At 30.3% G+C, this 22657-nt stretch overlaps 2 protein-coding genes across 3 annotated transcripts in view; both read right to left on the bottom strand.

The window, feature by feature from the left end:
• Positions 1-9820: 9820 nt before the first annotated feature.
• Positions 9821-10598, bottom strand: LOC148229125 (protein Asterix). The gene is made up of 4 exons (XM_088197451.1): positions 10521-10598; positions 10248-10395; positions 10073-10188; positions 9821-10008 (listed from the first exon to the last, which is right to left on the bottom strand). Exons 2-4 carry the CDS (start codon positions 10360-10362, stop codon positions 9910-9912), a joined length of 330 nt encoding a protein of 109 aa, XP_088053577.1. The 5' UTR covers positions 10363-10395; positions 10521-10598; the 3' UTR covers positions 9821-9909.
• A 2914-nt stretch (positions 10599-13512) lies between these two features.
• The window catches only part of LOC148229123 (scavenger receptor class B member 1-like), a 57220-nt gene continuing 48075 nt past the window's right edge, over positions 13513-22657 (bottom strand). For both annotated transcript variants that reach the window (XM_088197449.1, XM_088197450.1), the window contains exons 6-10: positions 20378-20578; positions 19208-19444; positions 16841-16955; positions 14529-14818; positions 13513-14458 (exon numbers count right to left, since the gene is read on the bottom strand). In XM_088197449.1, coding sequence (XP_088053575.1) covers positions 13721-14458; positions 14529-14818; positions 16841-16955; positions 19208-19444; positions 20378-20578 — 1581 coding nt within the window. In that variant the 3' untranslated portion in view covers positions 13513-13720. The remainder of the gene's footprint in view (positions 14459-14528; positions 14819-16840; positions 16956-19207; positions 19445-20377; positions 20579-22657) is intronic.

Here is a 22657-nt window from a genome sequence, read left to right as displayed (position 1 = left end):
CAAAAAAGCTTTTTATATTACTGAACAATAAATAAAAGTATTAATATTAATATACATAATCCTACAAGAACTTACAAAATTGTATGATCGATGTATTTGATTTTGGTGAAGCAGAATCTTTTACTAGGAACTGTTTCGGTTTGATGAAGTGAAGGTTGCAAAAGTTTTTTGGTCAGAAAAAATATGATACTTGAAGAAGAAAATGGATACAATACTTTTTTGATGAAATTTGGTCCATTTATAAACATATGGCTGCAAATGTAGTTTAATTTTATAAATGTGCATAGCAACAAATTTAAGATACAATCATATAGTATATAAATTTATTATAAACTAACAAAACTAATGATTCATTTAATACATACAGTTAAAGTATTCTATGTACATAAGTCAATGAAGTAAAACGCGACATAAACTATTGATTCTCAGATGTTCTAATTGTCTGTTTACAATTAAAATACCTACTACCACATCCTATATCCTAATCTAATCTGAAGATTGACCACAGAATGTCTCTCTCTCATAGTAATCTATGATCGTATCAGTGAGGGTATATAATTGTTTCCAAACCGAAACGAATCACCGCTTCAAACATATTCCATTGTCAATTAGTTGCGGCGATTAAACTTCAGAAGTCATCTTAGGACTTTGGTCGACTTTTTGGACTGGCGTTGAACAAATAAGGTAAAACGACTTTCAAAGAATGATATATGTACGTCTTTGATATTACTGTGTAATTATTTGTTTAACGCAGACGATTCCATGTGATTTTCAGAAAAATCAATCTTTGTTGTTTGCATGAAGATATCATAAAGAGTTGTTGAGTGTATTATTTTTTAAATATATAAAAGTGCGTCATTGTTATTATTTTAGAGAATACGAGAATCTATTTTTTGTTTTGAGATCAATAACATCATAAGCCTTTGGATATAACCCTAAAGTTGCGTGCGTGTAAAATTAAATAGCAAAGAAGTAGCGACTTTAAAGTGTACATGGCACGAAAAAGTATGTATGTACATTGGGTAATCGGGCGAGCCTCGAAATGCCCGAGTTACGGTCCGAGAGACCGTTACGGTCCGAATTGCGGCTTGCACAAAAATTACATATAGTTTCACAACAGATGTCAAGATAACTAGACATCTAGATTTAATATAATATTACATATAAAGTACCTTATCTACGATTATAAAATAATTACTTATGACCATCCATAAGTTGAATTGTGTTTTTTTAAATTATGTCGTGTCTGAGAAATCGGAATTAGTGATTCGATTGATTTTCAAATTTTTTCAAAGATTTTCAATTTGTTTTCCTAGATTTTCCTATTCTCAAAAATAAAAAAAAATCGAGATAAGTCGTGCATAGTGTTATATATTGATTGTAAGCTGTAACATTAATTAATTAATAAAATACATTACATAAATTGTGCTACGATTTTTTTATTTTTGCTTTACTCAACGCATTTTAGTATTCTATAACTTTACGTAGGATTCCGGGTGACTCGTATTCGAGTCTTTTATATTACTAGTTCTTAACGATCAATATTTCATGAGAGTTATTAAATAAAACTACCTTACAGATGTCTGTATAATATTTGAATGAATTTCAATTCACTTTATTTACAATTAAATATATTAATAATTAAAAGATAATGGTTTTGAAACAAATATTTTGCTTCAATAAGAAAACATATCGCCAAAGTTTGCTCGGCTTTGGTATGCGGAGCGCGTGTCACTTCAATCATTTATTGGCGATATGCTTTCTACATGATTCGCTAGTATCGTACAGAAAGCATATCGCCATTTAGCGTCCTCGAATATGGTTCTATTGTCTGGAGCCCAAGTGAAATTATGTACTCTTTGTTATTGGAGAGAATTCGAAGAAAAATTCTATTCATAGCGCCTACTCAATGAAACACGTTTTAAAGTTGCTGAGGAGCAATGTTCAGTGACTTTCGGTTGCGAGTTTTAGAATGCCCGATCGCGCCCCTTATTCTAACCTGTTGCGTCGAGGACGTCAGCGCTTGAGAACGTTCCTCTTGCACGAGCCATCTAGTTTCTCATCGAGCTTGGCACACATATGGATGTTTTCGGCGATAACTATGAGGAGCTGGAAAAAAATATATGTGGTGTTCATTTATTTTAGTTGTGCATCATTACAGTTTTTTTTTTAATATTTAATTATATACTTATTGTTTACATTGTAGGAGGTCCACCTAGCTGAGGTCATTTAAACGATCATTTCAAATATTATGAAAAGTAAATAGCAACTTGTAATGACAAAATGCTTAGCTAACAATTAGAAAATATGTAATACTACAATTATTTTACAGAGCACATATCCGCTAGGACTTTAACCACTCGTAAGCACCAGAAAAACTAGCATTTGTGCTTAAAAATGCGTGATATACAATGCGTCTATCCAGCGTAAAAACCGTAATTGTTTTTTTAGCTAATATAGCTAAAAAATAATTACTATAGTTAAAAAATACATAATATAAACATAAACAGAAAATAAGAAAAGACTTTATTTCTTAATGCACGAAATGTTTCTATATTCCATTTAAAAAAAATGATATTGTAATTTAAGGGGTGTTACTTTTCAGCCAAGATAGATACCGAAAAACTGGTAATTATTTATTTAGTTGTAGTATATATATACCCAACTTTTATGTAATAGTTTGTCCATTTTTTTTTAAGAAAAGTGTTAAAAGTGTGAAAGATTATTGTAAGTTTCTTAAATGAAGCCGAATTCAGCTGGCAAAATTTTTGTTTTACAGTGTTATTTACGATTATTCTTCTCTAGAACATAAAACAGAGAGTTCCAAAGGTGCTAATAGTCATGAGAACACTTCACTTCGTTGGTCTCATAAAATATATAAATCTGAATTAGTAAGAGTGATATCGAAAACGAAAAAGTCGAGAAATGCAACGGAATCACAATGGATGCTTTCTGTGATGTGCTAAGGCAAAACAGACTATATAGAAGAAATGTGTAAAAAGTAGAAAATATCTTTAAATTATTATCAATCACGATTAATCAGCACCTTATAGTCAGCAAGTAATTTTTATTACGTCAACATGAACGCAATATAATACCTGTACGTCAATGTTTCCGATGTTTGCCATGTGACGATACCCTCGGACGTTAACCATTATCGTCATGACCTCGTAATGTTATGTCATGTAATTTTTAGAATATATTGAATAATGTACAGTGGGTCGGTAATGGCAGGGCGACCTTGCCTTAGCATCAGCTTTCTCCACTTTCCCTCTCGTTCACAGCGGAGATCAGAGTGGCCGTGATCAATGAGCGATGCCCTAATCGTCACGTTTCGTCAACAGTACCTATGTATAGAATTTCAAGTCAATTATCAGGATGTATACTTCTAAGAAGAGCTGAATTTGCATCGAAAGACGATTGTCAAGACATATTCAAGGACGTGACTTAATATAAACTATTTGCCAATACTTTGCGTATCATTGTGTAGGTTTCGATGAAATTCAATGACTCTTCTCAGTTTACATGTTTTCAGGTGAGTATTCTAATTAAATTCCCTGCCATAAAATAATCGATATCGCTACGAGCTAGCTGCGAAGATCGATATTATCAGTGTCCTTACAGACCGTATGGTACTATATAATAATGAGAAACTCATAATTAAAACTTGCATATTATTCATCATGCAGTGTTTGAGAGATAACCCGTGAATTTGTGGTTTAGAATCAGGGAGGTCATTTTAGCTTTTTTCTGGGGAGGAGGCAAAAGTAATTCATAATATTTCATTAAATTACAATAGACCCTCCAATAACACGGTAAATTAAGAGCGTGCTATTTGGGTGCGTGTAGACGGGGGACAATAAAATACTCAATTACGATTTTTTGCAATACGTACGTATTAATCACGCGCGTGTGGTGAGATACATACAAAAGCAATAAAAGAGTGCAGTTGCAGTAGAAACGCTCGGTTGTTTAGCGTTCATATTTAGACTTTATGTAACAATATTACAACTTATAATAAGTGGGAATCAAATGAAGCATATCTAAGCCGAATTATGATTAAGAGGAGAGCGCAAAAAATAATTATCCCTTCTCAGAAGTAAAAAATCCACGGCAAAACCAATAAAAACGTAATATTATCTCTATGAAATTTAATAAAAAAATAAATTATAAAATAATTCTTATAAATAATAAGAGTAATATTATTAGATTTCTTGAATTAATATTAACTTAATTCTATAAAAAAATTAAGATTCCTAAGATAAATTAATATTATTTAAATTATACATATTTAATTTAATTTGTTTCTAAAGTATAATTTATTTTATATAATATAGAAGAAATATTATTTTTTTATATTATTATATTTAATGATCATTAAATTATTTAATTAAATATATTCATCAAAAATGGCTTGGACTTAAAGTAAATACTTTTTAAAACAACTTTGGACTACAAAGGGTTAAAAAATCATAACTATGTAATATTTATTGTAACATAAAATATCTATGAAAATACTATTGTAATATTATCTTAGAACATTTTGTGATATTACTATAATCAAAAATATAAATATAAGTTTGTGCCAATCTAGACGATTATTTCATATGTCCTCAGGAGCAACACGCTTGACCGCGCTCTTCCGCAAATAACTGTGTAGCACAATATTATTACATATCCTTTAAAGAATCACTACTACATTAGTACAGCGACGTCATTTCAACTTTTTCCAGGAGAAGGCGAAAATTGGCCAGTCAGTGGCGCATTTCATTAAGATTCATAGTATTTCATTAAATGACATGCATTTTTCTGGTCAAATTCAAAATCATTGTTTAGATCCACGTCAGAAGTATTGCCGTTAAATTTTGTTATTACATTATTTCGACTTACAATAAGTGAGAATCGAATGAAGCATATCAAAACCGAATTTTGACAAAAAAGAGAGCGCAAAAAACAATTATCACTTCTAAGAAGTCAAAAATTCTCGTCAAAAGCAATAAAATCAGTGGGAACACTCGTTACCGAGCCACTGCGACGGCGCCAACCAGTGTCAAAATGTATGTTTTAAAATATATTATCGTATAAAAATAGATTAAACATTTATTATGCACATATTCATAGTCATCTAACATATATTAATGTCTTGCGTTTGAGGATTTAGAAGTAAATTAAAATCACTCGAGGTTATTCAAAATAATGTTATAAAAAAATTGTTAAACTTGTCTTTCGATGATCACACGAAAGACATATATATGAAAACTAAAATATTATTTATTAATGGTAACCAAAACATTGCTAGAGAGAAAATTAAGAAAACAGCTACATAATTATAAAAATAGTTTTGTAGATGATTTGCACAAATTATTTAAAATATATTGCATTTAAATTTAGAAATAATTGCAAAGAAATTAAAAAATATTTTTTTAATGAATTCATGCAACTTTAAGCAAATATAATAAATATATCATATCAATATATAATTGATATTCTTGTTTTCCTTTAAATCCCCCCCCCCCCCTAAATGACGTCCCTACCTTCGGATAAGTCCGTATATATATAAAAATATGATTTTTGTAAAAATACAAATACAATAATAAAAAAGGCTATCCTTATTTATTTTAGTCGTGTTTAGTTAACAGATGTCTTGTGCTATCCCCATACAATAAAATAATTTTTCCTTATTTATTTTAGTCGCGCATTACTGATGAAAAATTTCCACGATCGCACTAACTTTAACTGGCAATATATCTCAAAGTGACATTAATACTTAATATACATAATCATCAGTCATAAAAAGGTTTCCTTACAGCAAATTTTATAGTATAAATAATTGCAAAATAAAATATTACTATATAAAATTAATTTACGTCGTTCAATGTGAATATCGTGAAATACCTTGAAACGCAGTTTTAATTATAGCTATTTAATATTTACTGGTAAGTAATTAATCATCTATCAATTGTCCAGTTCTGCAAGATATTATAAACAATACAATTTCAGGATGGATTTAGTTATATTTTTATAGACACAAGAGTGGCATTAAGAAAAAAATAAAATAAGATTAAATATATATGTATAATTTTATAAACTGTCAACCCTTAGCAACCATTTTTTATACAGAAGGATTGAGCAGCTCATATTACAAAAAACGCCGCAAAAACACAAGAGAAAACGCATCACGTGCATATATTTTACTACGTTTCCTTAAATGTTGAGGGGATACTAATCAATTATATTGCTCAAAAAAGGAAGAAAAAATGTGCTACGTGTACAAATAATATTTTTAAATTTAAAAAATACATAAGATGCAGATCTTCATTTGAGTGATTAGGGATAGATCTGATATTAAATAATATTTTGGGGTTGATAAAAAAATAAATTTTAAGGAACGTTGTAATTACACATTGAAAAAAATAATACAAAATTTAGTAGATTGTTTAGGATTAGAAATATGTTAAATATAAACACAAAAAAAGCATTTTAATTATTGTGCAACAATATTATTTATGGTTAATAAATTAGATAAAACGATGTTGCAAAATCATAAAATAGGGCAATGAATAGTTTGAAATATAAAGAGATTTACTAGTTGTATAAGTATGTTTGATAGGTTGGAATTGTTGGATATTTAAGAAATATTGAAGGTGAATGCTTCATTATTTATATATAAGTTAGAATATACTATGCTATTAGATTATATTAATAAGTATTTAATATAAAATAAAGATGTACATTGATTTTATACTAGAAATAGAGACAATTTAAGGTTAATAAATTATACTCCCTCTATTAAATTTAATTTGTCCTATAATAATAGTAGTAAAAGAAAATAAATATAAAATCAATACATAAGATTCACCTTGATAATCATTTTCGGAGGCACGCTTCCAAATTCTTGATAAGGCCATTCTGTTGCACTTAAATTGTTTTGCAGCTAACTAATAGTACCTTGCTGCAACTTTTCGTTTTTCTTTTGATGCATCAAGAACTGGACAATCGCAAACTCTCGAAAACTCTTTTTTTATCTTACTTTTACAATGGGTTGATATTCAACTGAAAAAACAATTGAATACAAAAAAACAATTGATTTCGATCAGAGGATGAAATTAGTCGTAATAATTAGGTTAACCTAAAAATAGTTTTTTGAAAATTGACGCTCATTGAAGAATTCGTCCTACATATTCGAACTTGGGAGCGTAATGTCGGTCGATCCTTTGAACATCGGATAGCCGCACGTTTTAGAAGTGATGTAATGAAGTAATTTCTCTTTTTTTCGCCGATTGATATTCTATGCAGTATCCATCGGAGACTATTTTGCAGCCATTGGCTAATGATGCGATCCAAACTAGCTGAAAATGCAAAGTGCATGACAAACAGTAGGTCTCAGTCTCTCGGTCGCAATAATTGGGTCACACATTGCCTTTTGTGATCGCACAGACAAAAAACAGTTATTGATATACTGTTGGAAAATTAGGGTAAACAGAAACTTGGGTCTATCTATAGAAATCTCAGGGAATGATATAAAAAATATAGTATTTATTTTTAAATGTTTTTTGAAAGACAATTCACTTAATTGCTGCTTTTTTTGCAATAGAAATACAAATATTTTATTATTAATAATTCAACCTACTGTTGTATATACAATATTTATTAAAAAGTCACTCGCTCAGCATCGAGCTTTGGTGTAGCAACAAACGCTACATAGTTATATTTAGACTTAAGACCAAAATGACGCCCTTAATAATAGCAACATATATTAATTAACATAATAATGTAAGTATGGGGAAATTCTTTGTTATGTGATCATAATCATATTACATTTCGTACCAAACGGTCTGTCAAACCACTGATAATATCGATCATTATTTTATATTGTGTCTATAAAGTTCACTAATAAACCTGGAAGCTGAATTTAACAAGAGTTTAATTACAATACCTCAAACCTTCCACGCTAAGCTTTGAACCTGTTGTGCATTTATATATCTTCAGATTTTTTTCTTCGAAAAAGATTATTCATAAGGTGCTCCTTGTTCTGATCAATGCTCACTCATACCTAATCTGTCCAACAGAAATATACAAGCAATTAGTTTTATGGAACAATTATTTACTATATTTCTCATTTAAATTGTCCAATAAAAAAACAGGATAATGAAATTAAATGTACCAGATCATCGTAATTAGTCGTGGCAGTAAAAAGAGCTAAAAGCACTAAACCTGTATAGGGTTAACCATGTGAATTAAAGCACAATGCTCAGATCAATAACTTCAACTGAGCTCTCCAATTTGGACTCATTGAGTTTGTACGAACTTGAACCATGAGGAAATTACCTTGTTTTTATTAGACTGACTTATCAATGTTTGCTTCCATGGAAGTGGTTGCAATCTTTAGTGAGTTTTCAAGGTACGTAGGAATATTTAATCTAATTTTGTTTTTCATGTGATTCATCCTTGAAAATAATTGCTCACAAATATAGATATTGTCAAAGAGCGATGACATATAAAGGGGTAATTTAATCTAATTTTGTTTTTCGTGTGATTCATCCTTGAAAATAATTGCTCACAAATATAGATATTGTTAAAGAGGGATTACATATAAAGGGTGATTTCTAATTATTGGATATTTTTCGCTGGAAAGATAGGTCTTGTAAAAGTTCTGTAAAGATACACAATCATTTTTTTCTGTCAGTTAAATATCTGATGGCAAATCTATGCATTCCATTTAAAAAAATGAAGATAATGTGTTTGTCAACTGAAAATGGAGTCGAATATATGGTGAAGTACTGATTGTTCCTAAAATCAGGAAATATATTCTTATATTAAAATGAAAATAAAGGCTAAAATTCTAAAAATACATAAAATTATTTTCCATAACTGGAATTTTATTTGAAATGCTGTAATGGTTTAAAACATTGCTGTGATAAGTTGGTTTCTACGCTGAAGACGAGTGCTTAACTCATTTAAATGAGCGGTATGCTTAATTTGTGAGCCATTTTTTATTTAAAAATTTTGCCACAAATTTTACTCTAGATTCCACTAACAACTTGATTTGATTTTGAACTTCTGGAATAAGTGACGGTTTACGATTGGCTATGATTTGGATGCAGTGATACTTCGTCAAACATGAGTGTATTATCTTCTAGCAATTTTGTAAGTCCCTTTCTTTTACTAACCATTGTTCGAGCGCCATTAGTAGATAAACCAGATATGTTGGCAATGGAGAAAGAAATCGCTTAAGGCCGCTATCCCACCGGGACGCCACAGCGACATAGCCAACAGCGCGTACCGGATGAATCCATCCGGCATGTCTGAAACGATAAGTACTAGCCCATACAACACCACCCACACTATACAGCGCCAGCCGAATCCATCCGGCACGTGTGAAGCTACACTGAGTATTTGCCTCAACAAAAAAGTACAATTTTCGTTGAGCTGTTATTTTATTGGTTGTTTTTAAAACTTTAAAGCCTTGCTGGTATAAACAACTGTTAGGAATAAATTTTCTTTTAAAGATATAAATCAAAGCTCGTTGTAAATTATTTTTTGGGAACCAGTACAATCGACTAATGATTGATACAATCTTGTTACTAATTAACCTCTCGAGTAGTAAATTAATTGATACATATTTGTTAATTTATTGCTATACACCTGAATGTGAGCTATTTTATTAATAATCAATATCTTTTAAAAAACTAATATAAAATATTACTTGTTTTGTTCATTTATTTCGTATAAATTAAAGATAGTTTATTGGTATTATTTTCTATAGAAATCATTAACATTAAATCAAATTCTAAAAATATTATATAAATAAAAAAAATTGTACATTCAAAAAGAACGTTTTATTATATTTTAATATATTAACGAATAAATAATATTCAATGTAGATTGTATTAATTAAATAATATTTGATTAACTGCCCAGAGTACTCCACGGATTGATCATCGGTTGAGGGTTTTGCAGGTAAGACATGGCTACCGCCGATATAGACAACATGAAGGAACTCAATATCTGAAATGACGTTCATAAATATGTATAAAACATAATTGACATATTTTTTTTTAAATTTTAATACCTGTTTGGCATCATCAGACAGTCTTGAATTGGCGAAACTGATGCAAGAGCAATACAGAGCCGTCCAGGCGCACCATTTTAATCGCAGCATCAAGCCGCACATGGAGAAAATCATACCTAAAACACAATCACTCAATAATGACATTACCAATTCAATGATTAACATAAAAACATACCTAAAATGTTCATATAATCTGTTGTGAGATCTTCGCTCGTGATGTTGGGATTCGCAGGCGGTTTGAAGCGCTGCTGACGTTCAGGCCTGCGAGGGTCTACCGAATTGGGAAGCATTTTGTGACCTAACCAAAATCCGGGCTTGGTTCACTAAAAATTTTAAATAAACAGCTTGAATCTAGTTGCAAAAAGTAAAGATAGATGTGAAAGTGAAGTTGTGTTTGATATATGATGGTAAAACTTCAGTAAATTAGAATTAAAGCAATTTTACTAACAGAATCTCTAATCAGGCCGACTAGAGTGACGTTTCATGTGATTATATTTTTTTTGGCCATAAAGCCGTTGAATTTGGGCATTGTTAATTGTTATTTATAAATATATAATATGCTAAAAAATCTATCAACGGCATAATAAATAAAAAAATCTGCCTTTTTACATTTTAACAAAAATATCGTACTTAAGTGCTTTAATATTAATAAATTTTGCAATATTTTAAAATTGGTCGTATTTAATTTTTTAATTTAATTATTCTTAAATTTATTTATAAAATCATACGACAATCAGTTTTTAAAAAACATTAACTTTCACGCGCCCATGCTATACCGCTTTGTCAGAGAATTTTCTCTTGCACGGATTCGCTTGTACGTATGCGAGCGAGATGCACAAGTGCGTGTCACGGAGCGAAAGAGCTAGGGCAAGATGCGTCACACTCGCTCTTACGCACGTATCAGACGGTGTTTCAAACGTGCGTCAGTATCTGGAGATTTACGGTGAAGCGCAGAATATTCCTGTATAATAGTATATTTGGTTTTGCTAATAACATGTGTTTGGCGCCTTATATATTAAAAAAAAAATACACGGTTCTGTTGCTCAGTACAAACGTTTTTTAACACAGATAGTGAATTAATTTTTATTACAGAACAAAAGACGAAGTTGATCTAGAAGACAAAATGATTGATGAATATTATGGCGTATGGCGAAAAGCTGATAGCCATTCAGAATATTTATGGGACCCATTGATATTATTGCTTTCAATGCTTATAAGATATGGATTCATAAATATTCTGAGTGGCGAATGTCGATCGATGCCGTTCAATACTAAGGCGTATGAAATACTTTTCATACGCCTTCTACCCAGGGCCGGCCCTAGGTTATTTGGCGCTCCAGGCAAAAATTAAATTTGCCCCCCCCCCCTATTAATACTTGAGCGCAAAAATATAATTCAAATTAAAATAATAATATATTATATTTTACACAATGCTTTTTTGCGATTGTGGGTATTTAAGAATTTATAATTTATTTTTTGTCGTGATTTTGTACGCGTGAAATAATTTAAAGAGTACACAGTAGTGTATAAAAAACTAATATCAGATTATATTATTTGATAATTTTAAGTGAATATTGCGCCTTTATTTGGTATCACGGCGCCCCACGAGATCTAGCGCCCCAGGCGATCGCCTGTACTGCCTGCCCCTCGGGCCGGCCCTGCTTCTACCGGTAGATTTAGTAAAAAAAGTGTAATTGAACGACAAGAGAAGGTTTATTTGCATAAACTGCAAAAGTTAACAATAGCATTATTCCTGAAGACTTTTGCCCCTAAAGATCTTTCTACACCGTCTTCGCCCAGTAGTACTAGTAATATTAGACGACGATGAATCTTAACTTTTGCTCTGGTAATAAAATTACCAGAGCAAAAGTTAAGTAGTTCGGATTACTAGACATTTAAAATTATTTAATTTTTATGTTATATGTTTATAGATGTATGTTTTATCTTAAGTTTTTATGTTTAATTTTTATATATATATATATGTTTTTTATCATTTACTTTTTAATATTATTATTTGTATAAAAAAATATATCGTGTTTTATAGCAAAAATTTATCGTGTTTGAGAAGCCGCGCGTTTTTGACGTCATCTGGTCTGAGTAGGAAATGCTTTTGTGTGCGTGCATAAACAATGGAAAAAAAGCATAGCATGGTCTTGTTCTACGCTCGATTAAAAATATTTTGCTCTTTCAACAATTAACTAACAAGTACCAAACTTATTTTTAGACTAAGGTGGCTTTTATACATTATGTCATAGGTTTGAGGGGAAAGGGGTCAGCGGTATTATAACAGTTTGTAACAGAGGAGGGGGGAGGGGAGAAGTCTTTTAAAAAAAGTGACATCATTAATTTTAATAAGGTAGTCTAATGTATGTATATTATATTTTTTAATAAAGCAATTTTCAATAAGCATAAATATAATGTATAATTTACCAAGTTCTAATGTGTCAGCGTGTGATTTATTTACAATATATGCTTAGGAATAACACATACATACATCGTCATTTATTATTATACAGAATTTGTGAAAAAAATTATTCAGCAATATCGCTTTCACACAAATACATATCTTATACTACCTCTAATATTGTTGTCTTTGTAAATCAAACTAATTATTGTTATGTAACGTGACGTATGGGGGGAGGGGCAGCATGGTGCGACACCTTGATTACACCAAATTTCACGAAAAACCTGTGACATAATTGATTGAAGCTGCTTAATCATATAATATATTTAAATTTTATTTATTTAATTTAGGAATGATCAACATTTTATGACTTATGACCAAATCATAAATTTGACAGATGAGTATTTTGACAGCTGTTACATCAACAATGTTTTTTATTGCATTTTTTCACTTTTCAGATATTTTGCTTTTAGACTGAAGTATAAAAAAGTGTTATGAACTTGTAATAAATTACAAATTTATTCACAGCACAAAAGAGATTTCACGAAGCAATCGATTGACATAAAATAATAGTAAAAACGAATAGAAAAAAATATTTTGCAATGCACATTTGTGTAAATTAGTTATTTAAGATTTAAATTTACACGTATTCAAAATTATGTGTGAAATAAAAATATAATTTGAATAGCATTAATATTTTGTTTGCCAAAAAATATTTGTGTCAACGTGAGGTAATAATTATGCAGCTATTAAATAAAAAATATTTTTATTATGATTCGTTTATCACAGACTCAACATATACATATATCTCTAAAAATATATATTGTATATAAAAAATACATTAAGCATTACAAAATTATATTAATCACTACATTAATTACAATAATTTAGTTATATATATATATTTATAATAAAAAAGAAACTGGTGATAACCGTTATGAAACGTCATAATTGTAGTAATATGATTTAATAAAACAAATATGAATCAGTGAATGATAAAAAAGCTTAAACAAATATTTAAGTATACATTTTAATATTTTAGAAGCCGTCAATGCTATTTAATCTACGATCATCCTTTGGAATGTTATTTTACTGATTGAATATAAAATAAATGCAGTCGTCATTGAGAATAATGAGTTCCGTGTATATTAATTATCCTAAATTTTAATCTAAACATGATTCTAATTTATTATCAGTTTGCTTTCATGTTGACTTAGAAACCGCATTCGTTCGATAACATCACTTCAATATGAGTTTTTATCTGTTTCGAGCATGTTCAGCCTTTCTATTTTGTCCGATACGTCAACGGACTGTCGCCTGAAGATTTCTTCTGGAGTTGGATCGAAAGCGCTTCCGTCGTCCACGATTTCCAGATCGCAACATTCGTCATCAGACGAGTTGACCATTTGATAATTTACGTTGCCTAAAATATCACCAGGAACGGAGAATCTTCTTATCTCGGAATCGAAGTTATCTTCTTCGCTCGATTGATTCGTTTCCGTCTGTTGATTGTCGTTGTTGCGACGTAACGTGAAGTTTTTGATGCTTTGTAATCTATTACCGATGCTCGAACTGAAATTGTGATGCTTCTCAGCGTGGACTTTAATCAGAGATTCCCTTCGCTCAATCGGAATGTTCACTTCGGTCTCATCTTCCGAAGAACTCCTATTTGAACTTAAGAATTCGTTCTGTTCCGGCAACGGTAACTCGCAAGGTATATAAACACTTTGCATTTTACTTTTCTCAATCTCGAGCGACATTTTCCTTAAAGATTTGGCATACGGTGAGTTATCGTCCCAAATTATAGGCGTTCTTTTAGGAATATGATGACTCGGCCTTCTCAATTTCACTAATAAAGCAGCAGCTAGAGTCGGAGCAACGATCAAGAATCCAATCCACATTATGATCCTTTCACCTTCAGGTAAAATCTTCAAATACAACCTGAATCTGTTTGCCAACGATTCTGGTAGATTATGCATTTTCTATAATACAATAAAATAATTAGAATCAAACTAAACATTTTATTAAATAGTATAACTAATAAATACTTACAAATTCAAACCATAGTAAAGGCACCGTTAACTTTGAAAATATATTTCCTCCGTGTATGTTATCTATGTTTCCCATCGCAATGTTGATTTGGAACTTTACGTTTACTTCCAGAGGTAATCCCGATTCCGGTTGTATCCAAATGTCAGATCTATGATATTCTTCAGGCTTTATACCTTCTATGTCCGTTACAAGAGATTCGTCTGAGTCTAAGAAGTGCGGGTAGCTCAACGCTATAGGAAAACCATAGTAGCATTCGGTCACGTCTATCAATCCTGACTTCAAACAGTTTCCTGTAATAAAATAAATACATTATTAGAAATAATATAATTTCTAGAATTTCAGGATTTGACACTGACGTTCTGGTGTACTTCAAAATATGGCACATGATTAGAAGTGAGTACTTAATACGTTGTTTTGTGGAGTCGAAGTATCACTGCAAGTTTATTGCACTTATGTAGGGACGTCATTTGAATTTGGCCAGAAATATGCATATCTTAATAAAATTGAAATATTAAATAACCTGACTTGCCATCTTTACCGCACTCTAGAAAAAATTTAAACGAGGTCCCTGATTATAAAGCAGGTATCTCTCAAAGAAAATCTAAAAAAACAGTCTCGAATCTATCCCGAAAATATGTCACTTTACTGAAATCATATCAGAATACATTTTCACTGGTAGATTTATATTTTTACTACTTTAATATAATTGATCTGAAAAGCATATCATTAACATTACGAAAGATCTAAAGCTAATTATAGTCTTAGAACTTTCATTAGGTCAAGTCCAAAATACAAATTTCGCTAACTCAGAAGAAGTACAGATAGACGTCGCATCTCGCATATTGCTCTATGGTTGGTCTGCACTTGATTATAAAACTATGTTTAAAAAATAGCACAGCTATCCTTACCGATATTACTATAGACTTATAATATAAGAGGTCTGATCAAAGTAAATTCAAACCGAATTTTGGTCAATAGGAGAACGCAAAAACAATTATCACTTCTCAGAAGTCAAAAATTCACGTCAAAAGCAATAAAATCGTGTCGGCGCCATCGCAGTGGGAACGCTCGGTAACGAGCGTTCCCATTGCGATGGTGACGACACGATTTTATTGCTTTTGACGTGGATTTTTGACTTCTGGGAAGGGATAATTGTATTTTGCGTACTCCTATTGGGCAAAATTCGGTTTAAATGTTTCTTGTTTAATTTGTAATATTATTATAAGTCATAATATAAACACTAGATAATCGAGCGTTCCCTTTTTTATAATTGCTTTTGATGTGGATATTTGACTTCTGAGAAATGATAATTGTTTTTTGTGCTCTCCTATTCGGTTTAGATATGCTACATTCGATTCTCACTTATTGTAAGTTGTAATATTGTTATAAAAAGTCTTAACAGCACTACTTTTCATGTGGAACTCCTTGATTTTGGCCAAAAAAATGCATATCATTTAATGAAATATTATAAACTGTAATGAAATAAATATAATAAAAAAATGACAATTGACTGGCCCATTTTTGCCTCCATGAAAAAAGCTGAAATGACGTCCCTGCACTTATGTAGTGGTGATTATCAAAAGGATATGTTTTAATATTGTCTACACAGTTATTTGCGGAAGAGCGCAGTCGTGCATGCTGCTCCTGTTGCGTCTAGATTGGCACAAATTTATTTTTATATTTTTGGTTATAGTAATATCATAAAATAATTAATTTTTAATATAGAGCAATATTTAATTGGTTCTAAGATAATATTACAATAGTATGTTTGTAGATATTTTATCTTACAATGAATATTACATAGTTATGATTTTTTAACCCTTTGTAGTCCAAAGTTGTATTAAAAAGTATTTACCTCAAGTCCAAGCCATTTTTAATGAATATATTCAATTAAATAATTGAATGATCATCAAATATAATAATATAAAAAATAATATTTCTTCTATATTATATAAAATAAATTATACTTTAGAAGCAAATTAAATTATATATGTATAATTTGAATAATATTATATTAGTTTAAAAAATATGAAATATTTTTTTTTTAATATAAATTAATTAAGTTATTAATTATTAGAATTTTAATATTTGATTAATTTATTTTTATTGAATTTAAATAATATTAATTCAAGAAATCTACTAATAATAATTTTTGTACTAATAAATGAAATATTATTTAGTTTTTTTATTTATTATATTTTAAGATAAAATTTTTAGTAATTTGTGATTTTTTTATACATTATGAACTTGGGATGTTTAATACGTGTAGACAAAGGACTTGAAAGGGTTTGAGATATATAAGTTTTTCTCACCGTTTCTGCAAAAGCATTTATTTTCAGGATTCTTGTGACCGTTGTCCAATATGTTTTCTTTGAACACATACTTGAAAGCTCTCAGTCCATCTTTGACTCCTTCGTCCGCTTTGATCTGTAAAAATAAAGGTTACTCAATGTGACAGTCATTTATATTTTAATAAAAGACGACATGATGTAACGAAAAGCATTTTACAAATTGATTGATTCACACATCCAAACGATTATATTTAAATGTATGTAAATGTGCGCAGTTGAAAACCTGGTTTTTGTTACTTAACATCACAGTTTTGGCGGTCAATTATAGTAGATTTAGGTGAATAATATTAAATCAAGTTTTCGATTACTCTGTTAATACTTCAGTTGTGAAACAAACTCACATGTGTATTTATTACATATTATATTATAAATTACTATAATTGAGCAATGATGTTTCAATATAAACTTTGAAGCGAAAAATGTCAACAAAAGATTCAAGTTCAAATCTAGTTAACCATAAAATATGACTTTAATAGGTCATTTCATAAGCATTGAATGCACAGTATCATATAAGTATTAATAAATATATTTATTCAATAACATTGTGCCCTTTCTAAATTCAGCGATTCAATCTTGTCATTGGATTATTGCCTTCAGCATATTATATTAATTAAATCATATGGCACTGATATAAATTAGGTAGTGTGCAATAATTTAATTGTTTTATATGTACACATATATATACATACAAAGATTATTAAAACTATGCAACAAATCTCAGAAACTTACATAATCATAATTAATAAAAACAGACGCTAAATATTATATAACAATGCAAAACGGATATTATCTATTCCGTTATATAAAATAGGAAGATGTGCTAAAATGTTGCGAATCACTATTAAAATAACGTTGAATCAACATGTGGTTGTATTAAGGTCGATATCGAATTAATTATATTTATATAAATTAATTGATTTGCAATATATAGTTCGTGACTTTGCATTCACATCATTTTTTTAATTAATAGCCTAAAACTTATTTTTGACGTGACATTGACCATCGCTTTTTTATCTTATTAAATGCAGAGTAGAAATATATTGTAAAAAATTTAGAAGTTTAGGAGGTCAATGTCGCACGAGTAGCTTTCGAAAAGTTGCATTAGAAATATTTAGGGCATTTCCTCATTTTATTAGCATATTTGATTAATTATTCAGAAAAAAAATCAATGCAATTTATTTTTGGATATTATTTTTCAGAATAAAATCGTTAAAATTATTTATATTAAATTTCTTTAGTGTATAAATAATTCGCAATATTAACTAAATGAAATCATTAAATAAATCTGAACCGAAGTTAGTGCTGTCTTAAATTTAATAAACATATTTTGGAACTTCGCTTTAAAGGGCTTACCACCATTGCGGCACTACCGGTATTTAATAGAAACAGCGCGCTATGAAATTGTAATTTAAATTTGTATAATAATAATACTTCTAGGACAATCCGTAAAAAAAATGTAGCGGGTTTCCTGAATATAATAAAGGAACACATTTGTGCATTAAGAATTAAATTATAATATTAAGTATTTTTTATATTCTATTAATGTTTATATTATGTTTCGATTATATTTGGTTACTGTTTAAAAAAATACTCTATTTGCGATAACACAGTCAGTTCAAGATCTATCCATTTCATCATTATTAATAATTTTATTTGTTGAGCACATTTTAGATTTTTTTCTATAGATTTTTTTTTCTATAAATGTGTTCAAAAAATAAACCGAATAATGGTAAGTATATCGAACCCAAACTTGCCATCTCTATTTAAATTAAGAATAATGATGAAATATATAGCTTTCGAACTGACTGTGTTAACGCAAATATAGTATAGTTATATTAGCTAAATAAATTATTAAAATAAATAAATAAGAATGATTGATTTATTTTTATATAACCAAATGTTTCGAAAAACATCATCTGAGCGCCACTATCTACTTTTCACAGTGCACGAAATAAGCAAAGCAATTTCTGCCCAATTCACGCATTCGGCAGATAATTTGCCTAATTCATGAATAGAGTAACGGGCTTGTATTTTTCATTAATTAAGAAAATTATTGTTCATTCCACGCAATAAGCGATTAAGTTGACGTGCGTTGCTCCGCGCGCTGCTCGTCGACTTGCTCACGTAACTGAGCCATGAATCTCATACCAAGAAAAAAGGAAGCAATAATAACAATTCTTCAAGAAGAGTATAATTTGCTTAGAAGACTATAACTGAGTAACCAGAAGAATAGTTTTGGGAGCTTTGTGGTTATTAAGTCGCTGAATGTCTTGATGAAAATAAATTCCTTCACTTATTCAAATCAACATGATTCTTTCAACTGCTTACCAAAGGCGCGGCTCTGCAAAGCGATTTTCTATAGAACAGTATTTCGTCTCCGTCCTTCAGCTTTCCTGGATACTTAGAGCCATCGGAAGCTAAGTGCACTTGTCCGCATTTGTTGTCTCCCCATTGAGGCAGAACCCTGCTGCCTCTCCAAGAATCGATAAGACCAGCGTTGATGTAATCATCTCCGCCTCTCTCTCCTGTGTATATTGTCTCATAATCTCCATCAAAATCGTACATCTGTGAATTTATTGAATAATGATTAATACAACATATTGTTATCGTTTACAATATAAAGCAAAACAATAGTATTTTCGAGCACATTAGTTGAGCAATAGTCATTGAACCCACTACCCAACAAAAGGCAGATGGATGCGGGATTCAAAGCCTTGGCTTCGATTTTGGTTTCGTTTATCTTGTATTTTGTAACGTTTTTATAATAATAAATGCGACTTGTAGAAATCAAGTGACCTTACGCCTTCAAAAGTTTAAGATAATCAAATTGATTTATTTAAAATGCTACTAAAGATACAATACATTAAATAGCACATTGAACAATGGATTTAAATTAAACTATAGAGCTACGACTTTAATTGTTAAATTATACATTAATATGTAAATATTGTAAACATTTAAATAAAAATAACTTATTTATAATTTGGAAGAGAGCGTTTTCTTCCGTGATAAACAACAACAAATATTATCAATCGATTTGAAGGACTCTGCGTGAAATGCTTTAACCTCTTGCATTCATTAAAATAATATGTATATTAATGATCTATACAAACCACAAGCGTTTAAATTAAATATGTATGAAACTATTAAATGGTCATATAAAGCGGCGTAGCGAGAATTTGTTTTTTCTACTACTGTATTTATTATAAAGAGCATTGCTTTATTTTGTCATAAGAAAAATATATTATAAAACAATGAGTATCATATATTGTATATAACATTTATAAGAATTGATATTCAATGCACTTTGAAATTTAAAAACATGCTAATTAAGTCAAAATATTTTTTTCATATAAATAAAATAAATTTTATTGCTATTTCTAGGTCGCATATTAATTTATAGGTGATTAAAATTATTTATGCGATGATGCAATTTGCAGTTATATATTAAATTTCATTTGAAACTTGTGTTAATAAATACAATAAAGATAAACTCACTCTGTCGATTAATCCCAGCTTGTCAAACTTGATCCAACTGGGCAAAAAACTATTGCCAAGTGTGACTAGTGATGAAGTGTAGCCGAACATGAACTCCTTGGCAGTCATCTCGACTAAGGGCTTTGCTCCTGTAGACTTAAGCAATGCGTTCAATCCCATTCGTACGAATATGCTCTTAGCGCTTAATACTTGGGCAATGCTCTGAAAAAAATCATAAAAACGATCAGTAAGCTTATTTTTAAACATAATTCATGCTAGTTAAATATGCGTTAAAATTTAATATAAACGTTCAAACGTTGGTACAATGGTACAAACACGAAGACATCGAATATGACAAGAAAACCCGGATCACAATTTGCTAAATGACGTCCCAAAAAACAGCCCTCGTAGTATTAAAATACATTATTGCAAAATATTATTTTTAATATAGGCTATTGTGGGGGTCTATTTATGCACACTAGCAACACTGGCATGGCGGTGGCGGCAAGAGCAACGTTTTATCTCCCTCTGGCTAGTGCGACAGCCGGCGGGGTTTAGTCCGCCAGCCTCATAGCATTCATAATATTTAATAACTACGAGGGTAAGTCAATAAGTCCTTAGAAAATCTAATGCCTGCACTACACAATCTGGAAATTGGCCAAGGTTGGCCAAGGATGGATGATATGGTGTTTCGCAAACTGAGATAGAACGAGTAACTCGGTTCAATTTCAGTATGCGCGTAGGCGTCCTATGGTCAACGCGTATGTCGAGCGCTGCATCGTAGTCACGTGGTCAAGTTATAATACCACACGCTTACCGGGGACTTCAACAGACTCTTACTGACATCTTTGAATATTTTAGGGCACCAAAAGGGATTAATTATATTTTTGATAGTATATTCTCTTAACAGATATCGTTATTATATTTTTTTCATATAAAATTAAATAATTAAAAAATAATTAGTGGTACTTGATTTTCTTAAAAAAAATCGTTTCGAATATCCTTATGTATTTTCCTATATCGGTTTATATAAATGTCACACCATAACGAATTCTTATTTAGAATCGATGGCAACAAATTTTAGGATAGTCACAGATGTGGTGTTCGTATTCTGAAGTATCATTTTTATGCCTTATGGCATTTTGCAAAAGCCGACAAAGATTTTGCGTAAATTTAATATTTACGACCGAAAAGTTTTCACTGATATTGTATTGGTGAGTGCTCACACAAACTTTTATAATTATCAATAGTGTAATTTTAATAATATGCAATTTAAAAATTGCGATTATTTGGCACATTTTTCGATCGCGCGCAAATATGCCGGCTGTACGTGACAGAAGCCGCAGTCCGGACGGCGTATGAAATTTGCGACAGTGTGGTCGCTTACTCGAAAAGTCTCGGCCGACTTCAGTTGTAATTTCGGTTCAGACAACTTCCAGAGTGTAGTGCAGGTATAAGAGATGACGCTAGTAGGATCGAAACAGGTTTGTTTCTGAAAATTACAAACTGTCAATAGACTGCTGATAATTTTTAATTTATGTGACTTTTATAACCCAAAGCAGGGTTTCTCAAATTTTTAATTTTACAGATTTTTCACCCAAAGCAGGGTTTCTCAAACTATGTTTCGCAAACAAAATTCAAACTTGTTTGACCTCATAATAACATGCGCATGAAAGAAAAGGCGTATACTGTTTTCGTTTGGCTGCCTGATTGTGACTGACGCGGCAGCCAACTGTCATTAGTCTGTCTACAGTTGCCAAGATTATCAAGTCGGTTGATCGCGCTGATAATTTTGTTTTCAATTCTGATTAAATTATCAAAAAAACAGCTTGAAAATATGAATTAAGTATTAAGCATTCTGGAGGAAACAAGTCTGCAGGAATATCACCTATTTCACAAGTAAATGTGTGTTGTTTTAGTGATTAAAATTTAATCAAATTTTAATCGAAACTATAAGTAAATTACAAGTAAATTACATTTTGACAAAATTGATTTTTTTTTATTATACAATAAAATAATATTAAAAATATATTTATGGATTTGAAGCTAAAGAAAGAAACTTTAAAAAGTCGTGGTTTCTATGATTTATTCAAAAACTTAATTAGTGTCACATATAAACATAATTCAACTTGCTAATAATGTGCCTTATTTCAAAAATACTTTTTATTCAAAGACATAAAATTATTAGGAACTTCATTCACTTATATTTCATGTGTTATGTTTCAAATTATTACTAAATATTTTTTTTATATTTATTTTAACTTTGATTATTTATTATTAAACCCTAAATTAAAGTATGCG

The sequence above is a fragment of the Plectrocnemia conspersa genome, unplaced genomic scaffold, assembly GCF_051122295.1.
Source record: "Plectrocnemia conspersa isolate PC_06_02 unplaced genomic scaffold, ASM5112229v1 ptg000011l, whole genome shotgun sequence".
NCBI classification, from domain to species: Eukaryota; Metazoa; Arthropoda; class Insecta; order Trichoptera; family Polycentropodidae; genus Plectrocnemia; species Plectrocnemia conspersa.
The sequence above is the reverse complement of the archived record's forward strand: the minus strand, read 5'-3'. Positions and strand labels throughout refer to the sequence as shown.

Excerpts from the sequence above, each read along its gene's own strand:
- LOC148229125 (XM_088197451.1), bottom strand. The coding sequence starts at position 10,362 with ATGCTTCCCAATTCGGTAGACCCTCGCAGGCCTGAACGTCAGCAGCGC. Across the intron at positions 10,189-10,247 it reads AGATTATATGAACATTTTAG|GTATGATTTTCTCCATGTGC; the intron begins GTATGTTTTTAT and ends ATTGTGTTTTAG. Across the intron at positions 10,009-10,072 it reads TGTCTGATGATGCCAAACAG|ATATTGAGTTCCTTCATGTT; the intron begins GTATTAAAATTT and ends ACGTCATTTCAG.